This window comes from Trachypithecus francoisi, unplaced genomic scaffold, assembly GCF_009764315.1.
Source record: "Trachypithecus francoisi isolate TF-2019V2 unplaced genomic scaffold, Tfra_2.0 Lachesis_group9, whole genome shotgun sequence".
In the NCBI taxonomy this organism is placed as follows: domain Eukaryota; kingdom Metazoa; phylum Chordata; class Mammalia; order Primates; family Cercopithecidae; genus Trachypithecus; species Trachypithecus francoisi.
The window spans coordinates 66,380,748-66,405,569 of record NW_022681474.1 but is presented as its reverse complement, the minus strand read 5'-3'; the positions used below and the strand labels follow the sequence as shown (position 1 = coordinate 66,405,569).

The window sequence follows — 24,822 nt, the reverse complement described above, 5'->3', positions numbered from 1 at the left end:
ACAAAAAAGAACAAGTTCAAGTCCTCTGCAGGTAGGTGGATGAAGTTGGAAGTCATTATCCTCAGCAAACTAATGCAGGAACAGAAAACCAAACACCATATGTTCTCACTTATAAGTGGGAGCTGAAGGATGAGAACAAATGGACTCATGGGGGGAACACACCGGGACCTGTCAGCAGGTGTTGGGGGAGGGAGAGCATCAGGAAGAATAGCTAATGGATGCTGGGCTTAATACTTAGGTGATGGGATGATCTGTGCAGTAAGCCACCATGGCACATGTTTACCTATGTAACAAACCTGCACATCCTGCACATGTACTCCAGAACTTAAAATAAAAGTTGATGAAAAATAAATATTGAGGTCTACTTAGCCTTTTCAAATAAACAGGTTATTCTTTTTTTTCTTGTATTATACCTTAAGTTCTGGGATACATGTGCAGAACGTACAAGTTTTTTGCATAGATATACACGTGCCATGGTGGTTTGCTGCACCCATCAACCTATCATCCACATTAGGTATTTCTCCTAATGCTATCCCACCTCTAACCCCCAACCCCCTGACAGGCCCCGGTGTGTGACATTCCCCTCCCTGTGTCCATGTGTTCTCATTGTGCAACTCCCACTTATGAGTGAGAACACGCGGCATTTGGTTTTCTCTTCTTGTAATAGTTTGCTGAGAATGATGGTTTCCAGCTTCATCCATGTCCCTGCAAAGGACATGAACTCATCCTTTTTTATGGCTGCATAGTATTCCATGGTGTGTATGTGCCATGTTTCCTTTATCCAGTCTGTCACTGATGGGCATTTGGGTTGGTTCCGAGTCTTTGCTATTGTGAACAGTGCTCCAATAAACATACGTGTGCATGTGTCTTTATAGTAGAATGATTTGTAATCCTTTGGGTATATACCCAGTAATGGGATTGCTGGGTCAAATGGTATTTCTGGTTCTAGATCCTTGAGGAATTGCCACACTGTCTTCCACAATGGTTGAACTAATTTACACTCCCACCAACAGTATAAAAGCATTCCTATTTCTCCATATCCTCTCCAGCATCTGTTGTTTCCTGACTTTTTATGATCACCATTCTAACTGGCATGAGATGGTATCTCATTATAGTTTTGATTTGCATTTCTCTAATGATCAGTGATGATGAGCTGTTTTTCATATGTTTATTGGCCGCATAAACGTCTTCTTTTGAGAAGTGTCTGTTCATATCCTTTGTCCACTTTTTGATGGAGTTGTTTTTTCTTGTAAATTTTAAACAGCTTATTTTTATCTAAAAAAACAAAAATAAACACTTTTTAAAAAACAAAAAAGAATGTGATGAGACACTTAACATGATGTTATGCTAGAAAAAACCTTTAATATAATTTAATGAGATATTTTATTTGTGTTGGTGGGTAATACATGATCAAAGTGACAGATACAAGAAGGCTGAACATCAAATCCAAAAAGATCAGTTATTTTAAAATATAACTCTTTGACTTTGAAATGTACTGGTTTTTGATAAGGAGAATCCCATTATAAAAAAAACAAGAGTGTATACAAATAATTTTGCTAAATAGAATTCAGCTTTATAAGATATTTATTACATATAGTTGATATTATATAATTAATATTTTAATTTAATATCACTTGAGTATTGCTAAGACCACAAAATAATTTTTGTAGCTGAGACATTGATGTTGTATACCAAAGCACTTTTAAGAAATCAGTGAATATTTTGAAAACACTGACAACAATCTTAAGGAGGACAAAATTAGCAATCACATTTACATGTCGCAGAACTGTCTGGTATGTAAAAGGTAATGAGTTCCATTTCTGTGACTCATCTACTTGTGGATCATGAAAAGTCTGAATCCAAGAACATCAAAAGCCCTCTAAAACTAGTATAATCACACTTTTTAAAAGAGATGTATTTCTTTCCAATCAAACAAGATTACTCAGGTCATTTTCATCCTTCTAATTTTATAGGTGAACTCAATAAATGTTTATAGATGGTTATAATCGATTTAGAACATGCCATAAAACACACACACGTGCACACACAGACATACACACACACATGCATACACATACTGTGACTGGCATTACCCTTTAATGTGAATTTACTTAGAATACTTTCTATTAACTTCTTTAGCAATGTACTTGACCAAAGCAAAATATCTATCAGTTTCAGTTAGAATATAAAAAGTAGTTTCCCCATGATACTCTCTCTGTATACAAGCAACATGTCAGCAACCTTTGTGATTAGCAAGTTTTAAGTGACCAACTCTAATGTTCCATTGTTATAGAGCAAATAAGGGTTATACACTAGCATTAATGTATTTGTTTTCACCAGCCATCTCCAAAATGAAGGTCATTTCCCTATTCCCACTCCTTATAATTGGATAGGAACAAAACCTTACATGACTTGTGAGCCCACTTACAGGGTGGCTACAATTCCTTTACTTTTTAAAATATTTCGCCTTGAAAAAATAATTATTCAAATTCCATTAAGGGAAAAGATATTACTTGAATTTCTTCTCAAATCAAAGTTTCAAATTACTGTTATTAGCATATGATACATTAACATATAAAGTCAAAAACTGTCCCCAAAAAACTTGGCGATATGTATGAAAAAGTATAAAAATACTTGTATCTTGGCCATTAACTTTTACATTTGTAACTAATTCTAGTGAAATAATACAAATTGATGACAAAAATGTATATACAAAGATGTTCAGCACAGCAGTAATTTATCATAGGAAAAAATAGAAACACCCTAAATGTCCAAAAACACGAGGCTACTTAAAAAAAAAACTATAGTGCAGCCATATGATATATAAGTAAATAGCAGTTTTATTAGATCATGCTTACAAATAAATAGGAAAATTATTAAAATATCATTTAAAATGGAAAAGTGGGATTAAAGTCTACATATATAGTACTAGCTCCACTTGTTAACATATATATATTCTTCATATATATAATGTATATACATGTAAGGATATATATAAAGAAGATATATTCTTTAATAGTACAAAGTACAAAGATAATTAAAAAATCTCCTGTAACTTTATTGTACTGGAAGTAAATGCACCAAAACATTAATGTTTATCTCTTGGTAAAATTATGAGTGTTTTTATTCTATTTTTTTTAACTTTTTTTGACATTCTAATTTTTTTGTGAACTTAATTAGAAAAACAAATGAGGGGTTTTTTTTCTTTCTTTCTTTCTTTCTTTTTTTTCAAACAGGGTCTCACTATGTTGCCCAGACTGGTCTTTAACTCCTGGACTCAAGCAGTCCTCCCACCTTGGCCTCCCAAACTGCTGGGATTATAGGCATGAGCCACTGCACCCGGCCTTTTTTCTTTTTAACATGAAACTGTTTAGTGGATGACGAAGACGGACTTTAATGAAGTCTCCACAGTCATCTAGTATAAGTTTCACACCAGATATTAGTGCCGTTAAGACTGCCAAAGTTAACTATTAAGGTATCATCAGGGAGGCACAGGTTTTGAATTGTCTTTCAAGTAGCAGATATCAACTTGCACAATATATACAAATCTATAAAAATATGCAAACTTGTAAAAATATGTACAAAGTCTATTTTCAGAGCTACTCCCCTCCCCACATCCATCTCACAAAAAAGATAAGCAGAACACATTTAAATGATCTGAGGAAAGGTCGGCATAGTTTTTCACCCAAGTAACCCTTGGGTTCTTTTGAGTCCCTAGGAAAAGGGACTTGAATCTTGTATTAGGAGGCATGATGTAAGGCCTAAAGGGGAGTTCCCTCACCAACTGTGGGTTAAGTACAAAAATTTAAATCTATACCACTGCATAAGTTTCTTCAAGCCCTGCTCTAAGAAAATGCAATACACGAAATCTCGACTTACATAATAAAAAAATCGGAGAATCATTATGCGTATCATCAAAGGATTATTCACCTTATGAAAGACTTCATCACAGAATTCCTTTAAATAGCTGCTTTTCTCATACATTTTAGTACTTTAAAGGTAATTTCCTATTTGGCAAATGAGATGCCATGTGCCTAAGGCAAGTTAGTAAAATTCTCTAGGCCTCAGTTTCCTCATCTATATGATAAAGATGGTTTTAACCATGTTACCTGCCTCATTCAGTTTTCATGATTATCAAAGAAGAAAATTATATAAAGGTACTCTGAAAATTATATATATATATATTATTACTGTTATTATTGCTAAAAGAGAATGTGAGGGAACTTCCAGAATACATACTTTTTCACATCTTAACAACATACATATCTACTTTTCACATCTTAACTCTTTAAATAAAGGACAATTTTAGATGACATATTCATATATAAAAATCAAACCTTGTATTTCTTCATTATTCATTTTTCCCATTTTTTTCATTCTTCTGCAGTTATTATATATCATAATTTCCATGGTATTAATACCTGGATTATGAGAGGCTCCAGTAGCTTCTCTACGGTGAACGTTTGGACCTGCAGATCCTGAGGATCGATATTCAGTGTGATTGGTGTTTCAGCTGACATGCTGCCTGTGCACAAACACAAAAAGATGCTTATTAGTAAAGAAAACTGTTTTCTAAAGAAGAACACTCATGAAAATCAAGGAATAGGTAAAACTTGTATTCAGCACCTCTTCCTGATAACAACCGTAGCCCTCAGAGGACCAGGCTACAAAATCTACCTTCAGAGAAAGAAGATATTCCCCAACTGTTTCCTGAGGTCATGCTGTCTGGCCTTAGGTCCTGTAACAAATTAATTTACACCAGTATGTTCATAATTAAATTAACAACTCATCTGAGGTGGGTTTGTATTTGAGCAGCAGTCTTAAGTGATCAGAATGTTAAGATACATCTTACAGCGTTCAAGTCCTTTGGTTTCTGTGAAATCACAGCACTGAGGCAGCCTACCCCCATATTTTGCTCCTTCTTGTTAATGATGACTTAGACAAGGAACAAGCAACCCTTTGAAAGACATGGAAACAAGTAAAGATATGTCTTTACTTGATTTAGAGATTGTTTATTTGAGGGTTTTGACTGGAGAAGGTTAAAGGCAATTTACCTTCTTGGACAGGAAAAGAAACTAATATAAATTGCACAGTTGTTGTAAAAAGAGAAAAGCCCCTGAGAAGGCATGGATATTTGGTCAAGACAAAATAAGAAGAAAAAAAAGAACTGCAAGCCATTCTTTAAGACATTAACATTATCCTTAAAAATCAATTGGCGGGTGCGGTGGCTCAAATGCCTGTAATCCCAGCACTTTGGGAGGCCGAGGCGGGCGAATCACAGGGTCAGGAGATGGAGACCATCCTGGCTAACACAGTGAAACCGCGTCTCTACTAAAAATACGAAAAATTAGCCAGGCGTGGTGGCGGGCACCTGTAGTCCCAGCTACTCAGGAGGCTGAGGTAGGAGAATGGCCTGAACCCGGGAGGCGGAGCTTGCAGTGAGCCAAGATTGCGCCACTGCACTCCAGCCTGGGCGACAGAGCAAGACTCCGTCTCAAAAAAAAAAAAAAATTAATTTATTAAGATTTTTGCCTAATAATATACATTTACATCAAATGACCATATGTGGCATGTCATAGTTGGATTAATATTCAAAATCTCTAGCCATGTTTTCAAATAGCTTTAATATATTATTCATTCATCTACTAAAAACTACAGTAAGTGTTAAGAATTTTATATGAAAGCCACTGGTATCGTTGACTGCAAAGAGAGAGCACACTTCCTGAAATGTAGCATATTTCTAGATAGTTCTCTTTCTCTTACTGAAAATAACCCAAATGGCCTGCCCAGGGCCCCATTAGCCCCTTCAAACGTTCCAAGTGTGTCCTTGTTCCTAGTCTATGCTTAACTCTATCACAAGGCACTTACAAGGTGGCTACAAAATCCTTAACTTTTTAAAAGATTTTGCCTTGAAAAAATAATTACTCAAATTATATTAAGTGAAAAGATATTACTTGAGTTTCTTCTCAAATCAAAATTTCAAATTACTGTTATTAGCATACGATACATCAACATATAAAGTCAAAGCCCTACAATTTAGCCCTTTTCTACCTTGTTTCTCTCTCCTTTGCATTTATTTTTTTTTCCTTCTAAAAGTAGAAACATGGTCTCTTTTCTCAGCAATTCAGCTGCAATGTACGAGACATGCTTAAAGAAAGGCTCCAAACACTATTGCCAAATGGTTGCTCTCAAATGCATTTCTAGAACTGAAATGTTTTAGTTTGGTTTGGTTTTGATTTTGCCTTTTCAATCATTTCACCTACGACTTTGATTCCTTCTAACACAGGGAAATCTAAATTGACAAATAGTCTCTCCTGTGGTGACCTTTCTGCATAGCCCAGAGTCAATCTATGCAATAGGATATGTCCGCCAATGTATAGCCTTAGGGTTCTATCAAATAAGTCCTCACAAAAGGATTTACTTGTTACCCCTCTATGACATGTACTATCCTACATATAAATCAAGTCAAGATTGCTGCCATTGCTTTGTTCTTTCATCTGAAGGACAAAAGTAGAGGAGACTGTTGTGAACTAAAATAAAATGTGGTGAACCTTGGCAGCCTTTAAAAACATGTCGTTTTCACTGTGAAATTCACGACTGGTTTCCAAAGCTACATGGCCACCAGAAATTGAAAGTAAGGAAGATAAAAACTTAAGGAAAGCAAAAATTATCCGTATCATATGTAAACCCTTCTAGAAGAATTTTTCAGCCTAGAAGGATCTTTCTAAAAGGAGTGCTTTTTAGCCAAGAGACAAAAGACAACCTAATTTAGCCAAAGTATCTTCTAAGTCTGTGTTCATGTCTTTAACACAAATTAAGTAAAGGTTTTTCAAAAGTTCATTTTTCCATGGTAAAAATTACTTTAAAAAAAATAAGTCCTTAAAGAACTTGGCTTCATATAATTATTAGTCTTTAAATAAATGCTATTTCTTATTTTTTAAAAATCTTCCTGCTTTTTTGTATGTCCTGGTCAGCATTCCTAACTGATTAGAAATTAGGGCTATCAGAGGCAGAAAACTGCATAATTTTGCAAATGAAATTGAAGTGAAGTCTAAATCTGACAAATTGTAGGTATAGCAATACCACAACGCAAATCCAAAACAAAAATCCTACTAGGTTGTAAGTATTACATTCTGAGGCATTTGCATTTTATTTTGTTTTATTTTTGAGACAGAGTTTTGCTTTTGTTGACCAGGCTGGAGTGCAATGGTGCCATCTCGGCTCACCACAACCTCCGCCTCCCGAGTTCAAGCAATTCTCCTGCCTCAGCCTCCCGAATAGCTGGCATTACAGGCATGCGCCTCCATGCCCAGCTAATTTTGTATGTTTAGTAGAGATGGGGTTTCTCCATGTTGGTCACGCTGGTCTCGAACTCCTAACCTCAGGTGATCCACCCGCCTCGGCCTCCCAAAGTGCCGGGATTGCAGGCGGGAGCCACCACGCCTGGTCGGCATTTGCATTTTATAATCTATAAAATCTTGGAGTCAGGCAGCACCTCCCAAATGATTCAAGAATACCTTCTACACAACCTTCATTTCACCAATGTACTGGGCTTGGATGAACAGAAATGATGAGAAGCTTACTATACCATTAGATGCTCGTTGAGTTGAAACCTGCCACTTTTAAACTTTTATCCAAAAGAGACAGCTTAATAAAGGGGAAAAAGTACACTTTATAAATAAAGTAAGAAAAGTACAGATTTGGAAAGAGACTATAACAAAATCCCAGTTTTCAGAATCAAAGGAAGGAAAACAAATCTCTTGACAGTGGTGACAGATGTCTCCAGAGAAAGACACCAAGGCAGGGCAAACCCAACCATGTGGATCCTTCCCTTCTCCGCAAACTATCTTGTCTGCAATGCCTCAATTTCCTACATTCCACTTTATTCCCTGCTTGAAACTGAACTTTTATCATTTTATATCAATTTTAAATTCATTTGGTTTGACACACATTTCACTTCTAAATGTAGTTAACTCCGAGAGGTCAAGGGGTGCACACATTCAGTCACACATCAGTATGAACTAAGTCATTGCTCACCCTGTGCACATCTCTATTACAGCATGAACCACATTGTGTTTTCATCATGCCCTGGCAGCAAAGGAGAGTGATGATGGAAGATCAGAGAGATACACAGAGAAGCCAGTAGAAAACTTTACCCATTTCCAAAATTTGCCTAAGGATGGCCATTCCCTCACAAATATTAAAGAGAAAACGTTTGGCACCTACTTCTCCTCCCTACAGTAACACATAACCACCACCTCTCTCCCACCGTCCCCCCCACCCCCTCGCCAACCACCTACTCCTCACCACCCACTCCAGGGCTCAGGCTCCTCTTAATAAAACTATAATTCTTTTACATAAGTTGACATGTTCTTGTGGGATGACTTGGAAACCTAACCATCTATAATGTGGTTCCTATAGAAAATTCCCTAATACCAAATATTTAATTTAAAAAAAAAAAAAAGATTAACTTTTGTAACACAATTAGTTTGTAAGGTGATGGCTGATTCTCCTTTAAGCTTATTAAATTCCATGACACAGTCATCATACTTACCTAATTAGTCTAACTTTATACTCACTTTTCAACTAAATTGTTTAAGTCTTTTTTTTTCAAAGATTACTGCAAACTCAAGTCTCTTATCACATCTTTAAACAACTAATTTGTATTTACTCCTCAATGCAGAATTTTATTTTGTCCTCCTAACACCTTATCCTGTAGAATATGGACTTTTATTCCTGCTAGTCAAAAATCGTTTTGGAAGAACCCAACACATTAACGCGCCCTCCCATTTCCCTGTTTATCCATTAATTTGTCCAGTAGGAATTCTAGAATTCCCTATTAAGTCATTAAACAGGTGAAAGCCAGACATAAAACCTAATTTTGATACTGTTGATAATGATCAATTAATAAACACTTTAGACATGATTTTCAATATTATTAAATGCTGTTGTATGAAATAATCTACCTTTTTCATTTTGTCAAAAATACAGATATATCATGAAGAGGCTTTTCCAAATGTTTTAATGAAATAGAAACACCCTTTCTACACCTTCCTGCTAAAGAGCTCAAAAAATATATATTTATAGTTTGGCATGACTTGTTCGTGAAGAATTCATGCTGACTGCTAGTAATTACTGCCCTTTATTTACAAATTAGGTTTTTAGTTTTCCTACAGATTGGCACCTAGATGTCCAGTTTAATTAAAGAGATCACCTTTTTACCTATGTTGAAAATACGAATATTTGCTCTTCTCTATGTATTAGTCAGTTCATGGTGCTATAACAAACAGATCGTAGACTGGGTGGCTTAAATGACAAACATTTACTTCTCACAGTTTCAGAGGCTGGAAAGTCCTAGTTCAAGGTACTGGCACATCTGGTGTCTGGTGAGGGCCTACTTTCTGGTCTACAGATGGCTGCCTTCTCTCTGTATCTTCACATGGCAGACAGCAGAACACATCATGTCTCTTCTTATAAGGACACTAATCCTATTGATGAGGACTATACACTCATGGCCTAATTAGCTCCCAAAGGCTCCACCATTCTAATATCATCACCCTGGGGGTTAGGATTTCAAAACATGGATTTGCAGTTGGGGGTGAGGAAGATACAAACATTCAGTCCAGAGCACTCTGCTTTCTGGCAGGTCTGCCATTTCTCGAGGACTCCCAAGAAAGTTTCTATTATCACATCTAAAGATCATTTTAGGATTCAGGGATATACTTCTTTTGGATGTATGTACTTCAACAAATTTAAAGAGACTAGGTTATCTTCTTTACTTTCATCATCTAGAGTTTCAATTATTGTTTAATTAATTAAAAATTTTATTAGGTAATACAAGGTTTAATAATGTATATAGTGAAACCAAATCTCTCTCTCTCGTCCCTGTCTTCCTACCACCTAATTTCCCTCCCAGAGGCAACTACTTTGGGCACTTACTCTTATAGTTCCAGAGATATCATACATAATGCCAAAACATATGGATTTACATATTTAATACAAATTATAACATCTTTGTTTTCTACTCAATTCAATTCCCTTATATTAATCTTTGTTCCACCCTTGCCAATTTGACATCATAGTTTAGATGTATCATATGTCATCTATTAATCTCTTATCATGTGACTCATGTAGAGGATCTATTCCTTCCTGTTTTTGTTTTTCTTCCTTACCTTCAGCATGTCCTGCCAGCCCTGGCAAATGAGAAGTGCTTTAGCCTTCCCAACATTACTTTTCCTAGTTTCTGCCATTCTCTTTTATTTGCCTTCAGTCAGGTGTCCCCATATTAAGCTATTCTTGCATTGCTATAAGAAATACCTGAGATTGGGTAATTTATAAAGAAAAGATATTTAATTGGCTTATGGTTCTGCAGGCTATACAGAAAGCATGGTGCTGGCATCTGCTCAGCTTCTAGGGAGGGTTCAGGGAGCTTCTACTCATGGCAGAAGGCAAAGTGGGGAGCAGGCATCTCACATGGTGAGAACAGGAGCAAGAGAGAAAGAGAGGGAGGTGCCACACACTTTTAAACAGCCAGATCTCTCAAGAACTCACTCACTATCATGAGGACAACACTAAGAGGCTAGTGCTAAGCCATCATGAGAAATCCGCCCCCAAGGTCCAATCACTCCACACCAGACCCCATCTCCAACACTGGGAATCACAATTCAACATGAAATTTGGATGGGGACAAATATCCAAACTACATATGTCCCTCTTCTCATCTTTGATCCATATTCTTTCAAATTTGTACCCCTACATAGATACATTGGAGTTTGGGGTTATGTTATTGTTCAACAACTATTTATGGAGCACTTAAACACATCAGCCACAATCTTAGTTTCCAGTGAAAGAAAAAGTAGTAAAGCCCAGGCCCTACCAACTATGCATCTTCTTTCTTCATGTTTATCACATTCCTTTTATGTCGTATTTAGTCCCTTGGAATCATATTTAGTGTTAATCTAAAATTGTTGAAATTTACTTCTCTGGAAGTCTAGGAAGCATGTCTAACATTATCTTATTTGGGATTATCACCCAAATAAATGGTCACTTTCTCTATAAACCCGGGCAAAAGCTGCCCCACCCCCTATCCTCATGCTTTGGAAGTGGCCATGGGGCCAAGATGATGTACCCACCCAGAGTCCACATCTATTCTATCCTATCCTACCCAGGGTAGCCAGTGTCTCAACTCCCTGCTCAACCAGTGCAAACCCACTTCCAGTGCCTATGCTGGCCTCTTTGTGGAATTCATCCTTCCAAGACTGAATCATTCAATGTGCCCAACCCTATACCTGAAAGGTAGCCAAAAGGCAGCTGTTTGCCAATGAGTGCAGATTGAGTTTGGGTGTACAGGCTGAGCTGTCTACTTGCAGGCACTCAAGGCCCCTCAAGTGCAAGACGGTCAGAAGTGGGAAGAGAAGAGAACAGACCACGTGTCAGGGACACAGAGGTGAGCTCTGTCTCCATCACCTCCTTCTAAAAGGAACCGGAGAATTCTAAAACCAATCTTGCCTTCTGGGTCATTTCGAAGGTATATTTCTCAAAGTAGAAAGATTGGTGGGTAGAGCCTACTTTAGCAGCCTATTACATAGAATTGTAACTTACACATGTAAGCATATGGTGTGCAAGGCCTCCGTCTGTACCCTCACACTTCCCACTACAAACGTTAAAGATAGGCCTGCCCAGACTTTCTAGCACTCCATATCACCAAGTGGCCAGATTCGCTTCTTTCATTGTTTCCTCAATATACCGAGATATATAATTGCCAAAGAGTTAAGGTGAAAAGTCATGTTATTCCATCTTTTTTTTTTTTTTTTTTTTTTTTTTTTTTGGAGAGACAGGGTCACTCTGTTGCCCAAGCTGGAGTGTCAGTGGCGTGATCACAGCTCACCACTGCAACCTCTGCCTCCCAGGCCCAAGCAATCCTCCCACTCAGCCTCTCAAGTAGCTGGGACAACGGGCGCTCATCACCACACCTGGCTAAGTTATTCCACTTCTAAGAGAAGGTTTCTTAAAATTTTTAGAACGTGTCATCTGTTACTATAACAGTTTTTTAAATCTGGACCAGGAAAGTTATTGAAGTGATAAGTTCTGTGACAATATCACTTCGCTTACTTCTCTTTTCTCCATGCAAATGCTCTCTGTTATTATTCTTTCCTTAAGCTTCTGATTTCCATGCAAGAGTGTGCATTCACTATATGTATATTTCTCTACCTCTTTTATTAAAATTATTTTGTGAACATTCAAAATTCCATTCATGAGTAAATAATTAAAAGGTTAAATAGTCAAAAATACAGAAATAAAAAACATTCATGATTTATTAGTATATCTGTGATTGTATTTAATTTGTGTTCTCCCAGGTAACTATCCTTATTTATTACTGACCCTCTCCTATGTTTTCTCCTGATAAGTATTACACATCATCTCTATTAACATGGTTCTTTCTATGCCCTAATTATTGTCATAACACTAGCACATACATACAGGTGTGCACATTCATACACGTTTGATGGTTTTATCTGGAAATAAGTGTCTCTTCCTCAAGTTTAAACTATTCTGATCATGTCAACAAGTCTTCCACCAAAAGTATCTTTGGACTTCATGGATTCATGGTGGATCTCATTTAGTGAAATTCTATTTGGTTAAATATAAAAGAGAAATATTTTTATTAATAGTAGGGGCCAATCCCCACCATCATCACAAATGTTCACCTTTGCCTAATACCCTATCCTCCCAAAATATCAGAAGAAAGGATCAGCAACTAGTGAAAGACTGTCAAGTACTGAAATAACGTTCTAAAAGAGCATTTTTTAAATTTTCATTAAGAATTTATCTTGAGGCCGGGTGTGGTGGCTCATACCTGTAATCCCAGCACTTTGGGAGGCTGAGGCCAGGCTTCCACTACAATCTCCTGAGGTCAGGAGTTCAAGACCAGCCTGGCCAACATGGTGAAACCCCGTTTCTACTAAAAATACAAAAATTAGCCAGGCATGGTGGTCTGTGCCTGTAATCCCAGCTGCTCAGGAGGCTGAGACAGGAGAATCGCTGGAACCTAGGAAGCAGAGGCTGCAGTGAGCCGAGATTAGAAGATCATGAAACAGAGTGAGATTCTGTCTCAAAAAAAGAAAAGAATTTATCTTGAATGCATAACAACTTTATAAGCCTTGCTCTCCCCCATCACCATGCCTCAGAAAAAGTAGTATAATATAGTCAGAAATAATGTATAGCATTGAAACCAAATGTTAACTGAAAAAAAAAAATCTAAATCATCACAAGAAGATTTAAGTAAAGGAAAAGGAGGCAAGGGAAGTTTGCCGCACAATATTATCATAGCTGACTTTATACAATTCAGTCTTGGCTAGAGTGAAATGAAATGGAAAGAGGACAACTATAACATAAAACTTCCACTACAATCTCTATACACACTGGTTTTCCAAGCCCCACCTCCATGTTTCCAGTGCAATCATTTGCTGGTATGTTTGGCCTACCAAGAAAGAAATACATACACCTTCTACTCACTTGGTAAACAAAAGGATCTGAGGTTTGTCAGAGAATCAATAAAATCAAGCAACTGCCTGATATCATATGTGATGAAGGAACAGTTGGGTCTCATTCTTTTCAAATGCTCTTCCTACACTTTACAAATATTTTTGATGTATTTACATAGAGAGCAATAATCTTTATAAACTCTTCCACCTAGCTTTTCGGTAGGCCATAAAAGCAAAATGATATGAGATCAGAGGCATCCCTAGACTATAGGGCGTCATTCATTTATTCATTCTTTCAACTTATATTTACTGGCTGTCTATTCTGTCCCAATCATGAATAGAGTGACCATAAACAATATAGATAATAAAAAGTAAATGATTTCATATATTAGAAAATAACACATGCTATTTTAAAAAAGAAAAAGCAGAATAGAGTAGGCAGGGCTGGGTGATAGAGAAGTTTAGAGCAGATTTCAGTATTAAATAAGGTCAAGATTAGCCTCATTGAGAAGGAGACATTTGAGCAAAACTTGAAGAGGCAAGAAAATTAGCCAAGCAGACAGCTGGGGGAAGAGCACTGCAGGCAGATGTAACATCACAGCAGAAGCCTAAGGCAGGAAAGCAGTGGCAAAACAGCAAGGAGGCCAGTCTAAGTAGGGCAGAGTGAGCTACAAAGAGCATAGTAAGAGAGAAAGACAGAAAAGTAATGGGGGCTGCAGATCATAAGAACTACTGCAGATGTTTGAGCACTAAAACATCAACTGTTTTATTCTTTAGAGAACTCACTCTGGTGAATAGAATGAAGTACGAAGGGCAAAAGAAAAAGTAGGGACAGCCATTGGGAGTTCCCACAGTAACCTAGATGAGATAAAATAATGGCTTAGAACTGGTTGGTGGTAGCAGAAGTGGACACAGGGTTCAGATTGTAGATATAGCTTGGCAATGGAGCCAACAGGAATTCATGAAAGATTAAACCTAGGATAGAGAGAACTCAAGATATCTTTAAGTTTTTCGGTCTAGAGCAACTGGAAAGATGGAGTTGCCATTAACTGAGGTAGGAATGGCTGCAAGAGGAGCAGGAAGAAGCAGAGTCCAGCTGGGGACATGATAAATTTGAGGTGCATATTAACATCAAAGTGAAGATGTAAAGTAGGCAGTTGGATATACAAGAGCAGAGTTTGAAAGAGAAATCTGAAATGAAAATGTAACTTTTGGAGTTGTCAGCGTAAAGGTAGATACAATGAGACCACCAAGGAAGCATGTAGACTAGAAAGAGGTAGGTTGAAGTCCGCTATTGCAAGTGAATGGAAATACAGGCAGTAATATTCAGAGTATGATTGTAGAATTGAGATTTGCCTTCAGGTGAATTTTTAAAATATGCCCCTTCTGGACAGATGGATTAGAAAACTGACTGGGCACGGTGGCTCACGCCTGTAATTCCAGAACTTTGGGAGGCTGAGGCAGGTGGATCACCTGAGGTCAGGAGTTTGACATCAGTCTGGTCAACGTGACAAAATTCCATCTCTACCAAAATAAAAAAAAATTAGCCGGGCATTGTGGTGGGCACCTGTAATTCCAGCTACTCAGGAGACTGAGGCAGAAGAATAACCTGAACCCAGGAGGCGGAAGTTGCAGTGAGCTGAGATCATGCCATTGCACTCCAGCCTGGGCAACAACAGTGAAATTCCATCTCAAAAAAAAAAAAAAAAAGAAAACTATGCCACTCTCTGAGTAGACACAGCCCTGAGAGTGTTAGCAGAAAGGCCCACAGTTTGCCCAGCAGAGGGAGGGCTAGATTTCATCTCCACTCAGACCCTCAGCTGGGTAATACGCAGCAGCCCACGTGAGACATCCTGTCGCTGCACCCCGCAACCTCCACTGTCTGCTAAAGCGTTCTTAAATTCTCTTACCTCTCAACACTATTGGGCCTCAGTGATTATCAGTCTCAGCTTTAAAGCTGGACTGCCTGGGTGACAATCCAGGCTCTGTTCCCTGCTCGCTGGTGACTTTAGCTAAATTACTGATCTTTCCTGAACATCAGTTTCCTAATCCATAAAATGAGAATAATAAGAGTACCTACCTCAAAGGAATCTTCAAGATTACATAAGAAAATCCATATAAAATCCATTAACTTAGCCAATATCTCTGACACCTGGCAGGGGCTCAACAAACGTTAGCTGATATCATTATCCCCTTTTAAGTGAAAGAACAGAATCTACTTGTCTACATTCAGATTAAAACTCTCCCTCATCTATAGAGCTCATAATTATTATTCAAGAGTGTTTCACTCATTGTTTTCATTACAAAAGACTTTAAAACAAAGCTTCCCTCTGGTGCCTCATTTTATTGGATTTCTTGACATCAAAATCACTTCAAAATCAATAAGGTATATTTCCTACATGTGCACTAATTAGAAATGCAACATGCCTAAAGTACTCTTTAAACAAACAAACAAACAAACACATTCCTAATGCACAACAGCCTCCTAAAGGATCTTGAGCCCTTTGAAATCAATTCCAGAGTGGCACATAAAAGGTATGCCCCAGGGTTAGGGCTACAATTGTTAGATGCACTAAGTGTGGGGAACTCCAAGAGTCTGTACTTTTTATTTCCTTAGCATCCAAAATCTCTGAGTTTCAATAGAACAAAACAATGTTACATTTTAGAACGAAAAGTAAATACCATTAGCATGTCGTAATTCAAGCTTTATAAAGCTTATTTGAGTATTTGAAGTTCTCTTTACTAAACCTTTAGATAACCATCTTATTGATGTTTTTTGAAAAATGATCAGATTAAGCCTCCCCCAAAATGATGAGTTTTATAAATTCTTTATGAAAAGATTCAAACAAAATTAATTAAATTTAAAAATTTGTTTCTTCTAGCCATAGCACCCAAAATTAAACATGTTTCCTCACACATACAACCAAAATGAAAGCAGCAAAAATGGTTTAAAACAGTTACCTTAACCAATATGAAATATGAAAACAAAAAAAAAAGATTCTACTTATATTTAGGTCTTATAATGTCCTTCTGATTACGAATAGCTGGTCAAATCTAATCTCCCTCTTAAAAAAAGCAAAAAGTCATAATTCAATTTCTGACTTACCTGAAAAGTAACATTGTACATGAGAATTTCACAAGACGACTTTATGACCCTGATAACATACCATTTAGTTATTTTATAAAATGTCAGTTCACACTAAAAGCTCACCACAATGGCAAACATTTTCAAAATTGCAGCTACAGAGAAAGGACAGAAATGCCTCATGGTTAGTTACTCTATGTAGCAATACCTTCTACTTAAGGACATTTTGTACCATATAAAAATTATGCCAAAATGGAGACCCATCTTATATAAACCCAGCATGAAGGTTACCTACATATTTTTTAAAAGCCATAGAACTAAATTAGTCAAATTGAAGTCAAAGAAGAAGCTAATCTAATATATGAGACAACAGAGAAGCTTTCACTGAATCACCAGAACAAGAATAACCTTCAGCTAGAAGGCATCAAGTTTAAGCAATCAGGGCAGAAGTAACATGCCCTTCACATACACTTTGAAGGTGACAGAGGCTTCTGTTGCTGCAAGTCCAGTGAGCCTATGGGTCCATTCCATTCCATATATTGTAAAACAGCTCAACTATATATGAATTCTTGTAAGGTCTGATATTTTTAAAAAGCAGAGAACAAAAAGAGAATGGCAAAGGTGGTAGAATTCTCACCAACCTCAATGAGAAGCCAAAAAAATTATCATTTCTTCTTTGTTCTCTGTTTAGCTAGAAATGAATAAAACCCTGCTTATCAGAATAAAGAAAATGAAACCAAAGTCCTTGAAAACACTATATTCATTTTTCTATAAATCAATACACTTGGGAAAACAAATAGTATGTAACTGGGGAATTTCAGCTCCTTCTGTGTCTCCTAGTTTTCCATTCTGTCATACTCCTTGAAGAGAATTTTCAAAAGTCTCTGCCAGAATCTTTAAATCTAACCATCCAAGTTCATTATTTATCAATATTTTCTTAAAGTTTCTCCAGGAACACTGGCTAAATACCTATTAACCCTACTTAACTGTTTCTTATTGCACATGTTAAGTATCCTCTCTATAGGAAGTAGACGATTTTTCTCCCCTAGCTTCAAAACACCACCCTCCTGGTTCTCCCCAACAATTTAGAATTCAAGAAACAAATGGAAACAAACAACAAAACATTAGTAACATTAGAAGTGTGCCATACACATGGACTGAGAATACATTTGGGGACATGGTGGGCAGACCAGCAATTTGCTGTGGGATTACACAGCAAAAAAAAGATGGAAAAGCCACAAACACTCATCTTCACTCATCTTTCACAGCAAGAGATCAATAGATACTATTTGAGGTTGAATGCAATTTCTCATTCACGGAAAAATATGTAAATTTAACCATGTAAAAAGCCTCCCAACCTCATTCATAATAAGACAGATGAGAATTAAAATACATTGAGATATTCTTTCTCACCTTTCAAATTGGCAAATACCAAAATTTTGATAACGAACTCTGTTAGTAAGGCTGCAGAAAAAACAAATACTCTTATACCTTGCTTCTAGATATTTAAAATGTTATCCCTATGGAGGGCAAATATGCAATACATGTACATGTATATGTATATGTAAGAATTTAAACTTTGACCCAGCAATTCAGTTTTTAGGAATTTACCTCAAATATAAAAATAAAAAGTGATGTATGCCCAAAGCAATTAATTGCAGCAAAGAGAGAGAAAAGGAAGGAAGAAAGAAAGAGAAAAAGGAGGGAGGGAGGGAAGGAAGGAAGGGAGGGAGGGAGGGAGGAAGGAATGTTGGCCCTCTCTTCACATCACGTACAAAAACTTACTTGAAATGGATCATAGAGCTAAAGGTAGGAACTAAAGGTATTAAACTTCTAGAAGAAAACATAGGGAAAAAAATCATTGTAACCTTGGCAAAGTTTTCTTAGACGCAACACCAAAAGCATGATCTATAAAGGAAAAAGTTGATAAACTGGACTTCATGAAAATTCAAACTTTGTGAAAACACAAACCATAGACGGGGACAAAGTATTTTGAAAATCTACATATGACAAAGGTCTTGTATCCAGGAAATATAAAGAACCCTTAGAACTCAATAATTAAATGAAAAACAACTCAACTCTTTAAATGGGAAAAAAATAAATAAATTGAAAAGACATCTTACCAAAGAAAATACATAGAGGGTAAATAAGCACATGAAAAATGTTCAACATCATTAGTCACTAGAGAAATGAAATTAAAGCCAAAATATGTACCCCTTCACACATGCTAGAATGGCTAAAATCTGAAAGATTATAATAAATACTACAGCTAGCAAAGATGAGAAACAACTGGGAATCTCACACATTGCTAGCGAAAACGTAAACTGGTACAGCCACTTACAGAAAAAAGCTTGGGGCCGGGCGCAGTGGCTCACGCTTGTAATCCCAGCACTTTGGGAGACCGAGGTGGGCGGATCACAAGGTCAGGAGATCGAGACCATCCTGGCTAATACGGTGAAACCCCGAGTCCACTAAAAATACAAAAAATTAGCCGGGCGTGGTGCGGGCGCCTGTAGTCCCAGTTACTCAGGAAGCTGAGGCAGGAGAATGGCGTGAACCTGGGAGGCGGAGCTTGCGGTGAGCCGTGATAGCACCACTGCACTCCAGCCTGGGTGACAGAGCGAGGCTCCCTCTCAAAAAAACAAAAAAAAAAAGCTTGGACGTCTCTTATAAAGTTAAACATATACCCATTCTATAACTCAGCAGTTCTACTCCTTAGGTATTTAGCCAAGAGAAATAAACACTTATGTCCACATAGATACCTGTATGCAAACATTCATGGTGGCCTTATTCATAAGACAGTCATCCCCCCAATCCTTGGGGGATATGTTCCAGGACCCCCAGTGGATGCTTGAAACCTGGGATAGTACCAAACCCTATAAATACTATGTTTTTTCCTATTCAACACACATCTAATAAAGTTTATAAATTAGGCACAGTAAGAGATTAACAACAATGACATAATAAAATAGAACAATTTTAGCAATATATTGCAATAAAAGTTATGTGAATGTGCTCACTCATTCTCTCTCTCAAAATATCTTATTTTGTGTAATATTTTTGAACCATGGGTAACTGAAACTGCTAAAAGTGAAACCATGGATAAGAAGGGGCTACTGTAGTCAGAAACTAGAAACAACTCAAATTATCACCTATAAGTGAATGGATAAACAATTTGTGACACAAGCATACCATCACATGTTATGCAAGAAGAAAGAATGAACCAAATATACAGGCAACGATATGAACGAATATCAAAAGCATTTTGCTGAGTGAGAATCAGATATAAATAAGTACACACTATATGATTCCATTTATATAACATTTTTGAAAGGACAAAAATATAGAGACAGAAAACAGATTGCTAGTTGCCAGATGCCAACGGCTGATGTAATCAATTGACTGCAGAAGGGCACAAAGAAACTTTTTAGCATGTTGGGGATATTCTATTTGATTGTGGTGATGATGGTTCTATAACTGTATATGATTGTCAGAACTCATCAAACTGTAAACTTTAAAGGAGTGAATTTAATATGGTGTATAAAAATTATTTCTCGATAAATTTGACTTTTAAAAATATCTTTTCTGTTCATCTCTTATCCAAGTGGCACAGAAATATTTCTACATTATTTCATCCACTATATAATTACAGGTTTCCACTGATATCCTTTGGCTCCATGAGCTCTTTGTTAAGTTCTCTGAACTAATACTTTCAAAAGTTAATTTGCTTTTTCTAAGTGTCTTGGCCCTTCTTGTACATCTGTCAATTTACAGTATTTGGTGCCTAAACCCTACCTAACTTCTTAATAGTATTCATTCCCAGGCTTCACACCTGTGTGTTCAGGTTATTCTCAATGTCATCCTGGATATCTGATCAGTTATTTGTTATATATTTGATTTATAATTTTTCTGGCAAGAACTCTAAGTCAACAAAAAAAAAAAGAACTCTAAGTCAACCTATCTATGTGTTTACAGTACAAAACTATAAAAACAAGAGCTTTCAGTATTTGTCTGTTTTTGTACTGCTTTTAAAAAAATCATTTTTTTTTTTTTTTTTTTTTTTTGTTAAAGCTAGCTCAGGTTTTATTTTGGACCCAAAAAAAAAAAGCAATTGAATTGTTCTGTAACTGGAGGCATGGGCAAGGGTGGTCCCCAGGCAGTAAACTCTCCCACGGGTGGGCTGAGGGGCTAGGGCTGAGCCTCAGGTGGGTCTCCTGTTTCCTGTGCTCCTCTGCACAACGGCCTCCCTCCCGAGATCTGGGGCAGCCGCAGGAGAGGCAGGCTGGGAGGGGCTGCCGCAGCTGTTGACTTGGGAAGATGTCAGAGGACTCAGACACCAGCTTCCCATCGCAGGTCTAGGTCTTCTTCACAACCACAGCCCTGGTGAATCATTTCTTATTGACCTTACTTTTAACAATGAATAAAAAAGAGCCAAGTGACTGTCCCTGGCTCATCATGATAATATCAGAAGACAACACTGAAAATCCTTAGCAAATTTTAACTACTACCCTCTTGTCTCTTTTCAATACTGCTGTGTGACAGCAGCGAGTTTCTAAGTTAGTTCACTTAGACAAGCCCAGTTTAGTGAGTACAAGGCCCAGAGTACCAGAGTCTTCAACATAGTAGGTGTCTTGCGAGTATTTGAAGATGAAAGTACATTATAAAGTCCTGTCTCTGGTTTCCTTCTTTCTACTCAACAACTGTTTTTACCAGTTAGATCAATCCAGCTAATTTTGACCTTACAGAAGTTGAAATTCAAGTTAAATTTACTGCTAGATTAAAAGGGTGAAAAGAAGGAAAGTAGCTAATCCCATTTACAACAATTTATTTTTTTTAAATACTAGGACCAGTATTCATATATTTATACAAAATTGCTAAGTATATTTTCTTTTAAACATTGTCTTGATCGTGTCTGTTCTAATATGTAGATATTTTATCTTATTTAGATCACTCCGATTGTTTCCAAAAAAACTAAGCTTCCTTTAATCTCTCTTCTGAACTAACCAAATTTTTTTCTGAACACTTGGGGCCACATTTATGTTCACATAAGTTAGTGTGTGGGTTAAAAGGGTAGCAGTTCTTCATTATTTTTCACCAAAACACAAGTGACATTTAAAGCGTATTTAATATTCACAATCTAATATACTCTCCTCATTCCAGACTGCCACCGAGGTAAGAGGAGGCAACTGGTTTGCATGAAACTCCACCATAAGATTTCTGAAACCCTGTATTTTCTCTCTCACCAATCTATAATACACCACAGTTATCGTTGAGAATTGCTGCATTTATTTTATTGTTTTTTCTTACCCCTGGCTGTTTTATATCCCACACTTGTTTTCTGTCTTCTTTCACTCCACACTTAATTTATCCTATCTTGAATTTCATGCAGCCTTATAAACCACCTTAAATTCTTTCTCGAACAAGGCAAGGAATAAGTAAAGAGTCATTCTAGGTATCTGAAAAAGCAATCTTTTCTCATTTACCTTAGATAAAGCCTTACAACTTTAACTTCTTGCTGCCTCTTAGCTATGCTCTACCGTACTGAATATACAAGTATTCGAAATCATGAGTTTCTCCTTTTTTGCTTTACCAATTCTCTGTTTAAAAATATTTAAGTCTGCACACAAAAACTACAGGGAAAATAGGCATGCACAATTTAAGTTTAAAAGCCCATAACAGCAATTAAATTGTTTGCACAAATAACCTACTTACTGTACAATTTTTGTGTCTAAAGTATGTGAAGTTTCGCGTGCCTTGCATACAGTTACTCAATCATTATAGTAATAGCTCGGTTACAGAGTAGGAGTTTTTAAATGAGCTGATGTAAGACTACTATAGCTTAGGCATTGGTACATGAGAATTTGTTTTAGTGCTATTTTTAAAACCACTAATAAACAGCAGACTCGAGCCTCTGCTCAATTGAATCTGCCTGAGTTGTGAAATAAAAAAATGTGTAAGAGAACCACATTTTTATCTAAATCTGAAATGCCTGCTAATATACTCGGAAAAGTAGACATTTAAAATTGGAGCTTTCATAAAATAGTCTAGAGTTTAGTGTTACTAAAAGGAAAATTAGTTATAAAAGTAAAAATTGTACAACATAATAGTTTCTATTCATCCCATCTTATAAAAATAATGTCCTTTCATTTCCCCCAAAGTTATCTAACTGAGCAACAGATAATCTATAATTACTAGGATTTGCCTTATAGCAAAGTTTGATTTTTAAAAGTTTGACACTCCACTCACCTACTGCAGGACAGAGTATTGCCCATATACAGATACTAAACCAATTGTCTAAGCAATTTCTTGTATTTAGAAATTCAGTGCCACTATCATGGCTCACAATTTGGCTTATGATGCATCTGTAAGCAAACAGCCTGACAAGCACCCTAGTGTATTTCAGGATGACTGACAGGACACAGTGGCCCAAGCAAGAAGGGGGGATGGGTGCTCTTAAAGCAACATGCCAGTGAAGGGTAACATCAAACAGCAGAATCAGACCTGAAATTCTATTTTTCAGATTTACAATGAAATAATAATACATTATCCACTATCAACTTCTAAATACAACTTGCATGGTCATTATGTACCCAAAACACTATAAATCCCAAAGTAGAATTTTTGAGAATTTGTAAAAGTAGAAAGAAAAAATGTAAAACAGGCATGTTATATGATACTTCCCTGAAGTGATCAAGCTTTCAGGTTACTTAAGAATATGCCAGTTATTTTTAACAGAAATTAAATCAGGCTATCCACAGAAAAGCCATTCTTTATTTTCCTTATAATATCAATTTTTATTTTAGATTCAGGGAGTACTTGCACAGGTTTGTTATATGGGTATACTACATGATACTGAGGTTTAGGGTATGATTGATCCCATCACCCAGGAAGTAGGCCTAGTGCCCAATGGTGAGGTGAGAAAAGCAATTCTTATCTCACCTTCAGATATTTGTCAATAGCTCTTACAACAGCAATTTAGGAATAACTAATGAAGGTAATTTAAATATCTTGAATTAATCCGAATTGTTATTGAGGATAGGGGCCAGAGATTCATGTATTTTTCCCCCTACTGCATTCCTTCCCTATGACCTACTTCATGATTAAAATATAGACCAAAAGATTAAGAAATTCCAGTTATAGATATTTCTACATTAATTTCACTTTAGAAAACATTTAAGTAACATATTGGCTTCATTCTTCACATTTACAATTTTTCCTATATTATTTCACAATACTCTGCACTGCTCAATCTTTATAATAAAGCAATCATCCATATTTTAAAAACAAACAAAAAAGCCAAGTCATTCATTTTTAAACACAATCCCTCATTTAGCCAGTAGAGGGTATTGTTAGATTCTGAAAGCCCACATATTGCACCCAATAACATGTATTTTTATACTTCAGCTAGGAACTGGGACACGTCATCTCGACTTTCCTTAGTAAATGCACTTGGAAATATCCCATTTTACTTTGCCCATATAAATTTGACTTTTAGAGCCCAGATTAATGTTTCTCATCTGTATCAGACTACCATTATTTCCTCCTCTATCTGCTCCATCAGCTGCATCCTCTGAAATAAAAGCACTAGAAGACCAAGAAGTGGCAGAATTACCAAGAAGTAGCAGAATTGGGTTCAACCATCAGAAAGACTTTCCACAATCCTAAATTTTTCTGGGACAAACAAACAGACAACAATCTTACATAAAGATTCTAAGCTCCATTAAAAAATCCAAAACAAATTCTGAAGAAAACAGAACTAAACTATAGGATAAAATCTCTCTTCAAAATCATACGATGTTTGCAACCTCTTTAACTCACACATTGTAATTGCCCTGTTTAATATTTGCTAAATTTTCATTATATATTAGAAGCCACAGGCTAATTTTTAAAGATATATTCCCTGTTATTACAGCATTATTATATTTCTCATAAACATGCAGTATTATGACTAACAAAGTTCCCATATAATTTATAGGTTATTTATTTTACAACTTAACATTCAGTGTCGAAAGACATGGACAGCAATTTGATTTATTCTAAAAATAAAAATTTTACTATCTAATTAGCTAAAATCATTAACTCCCACAAATTTATCTTGGCTGAAGATAAAAAATGTTCTGTTTCTTTGATGCTATTATATCACAAACATCACGTTAACTATGGCAAAAGTGAAAAAACAAGTTCAAAGAGCAACCTCTTTCTTCATGCTCTGATTTGCCACTAATGACACATCCTCTATGCTAAAGTACTAAA

The 24,822-nt window shown here is 36.5% G+C and overlaps 1 protein-coding gene across 2 annotated transcripts in view; it reads right to left on the bottom strand.

The window, feature by feature from the left end:
* The window catches only part of CTNNA3 (catenin alpha 3), a 1,797,749-nt gene that overhangs the window by 1,766,967 nt on the left and 5,960 nt on the right, over nt 1–24,822 (bottom strand). The window contains exons 1-2 of one of the 2 annotated variants that reach the window (XM_033209586.1): nt 19,051–19,066; nt 4,422–4,525 (exon numbers count right to left, since the gene is read on the bottom strand). In XM_033209586.1, the coding sequence (XP_033065477.1) occupies nt 4,422–4,520 (99 nt within the window). In that variant the 5' untranslated portion in view covers nt 4,521–4,525; nt 19,051–19,066. Of the gene's footprint in view, nt 1–4,421; nt 4,526–19,050; nt 19,067–24,822 lie in introns of those variants that run through there. The other variant, XM_033209585.1, reaches the window with a different exon arrangement.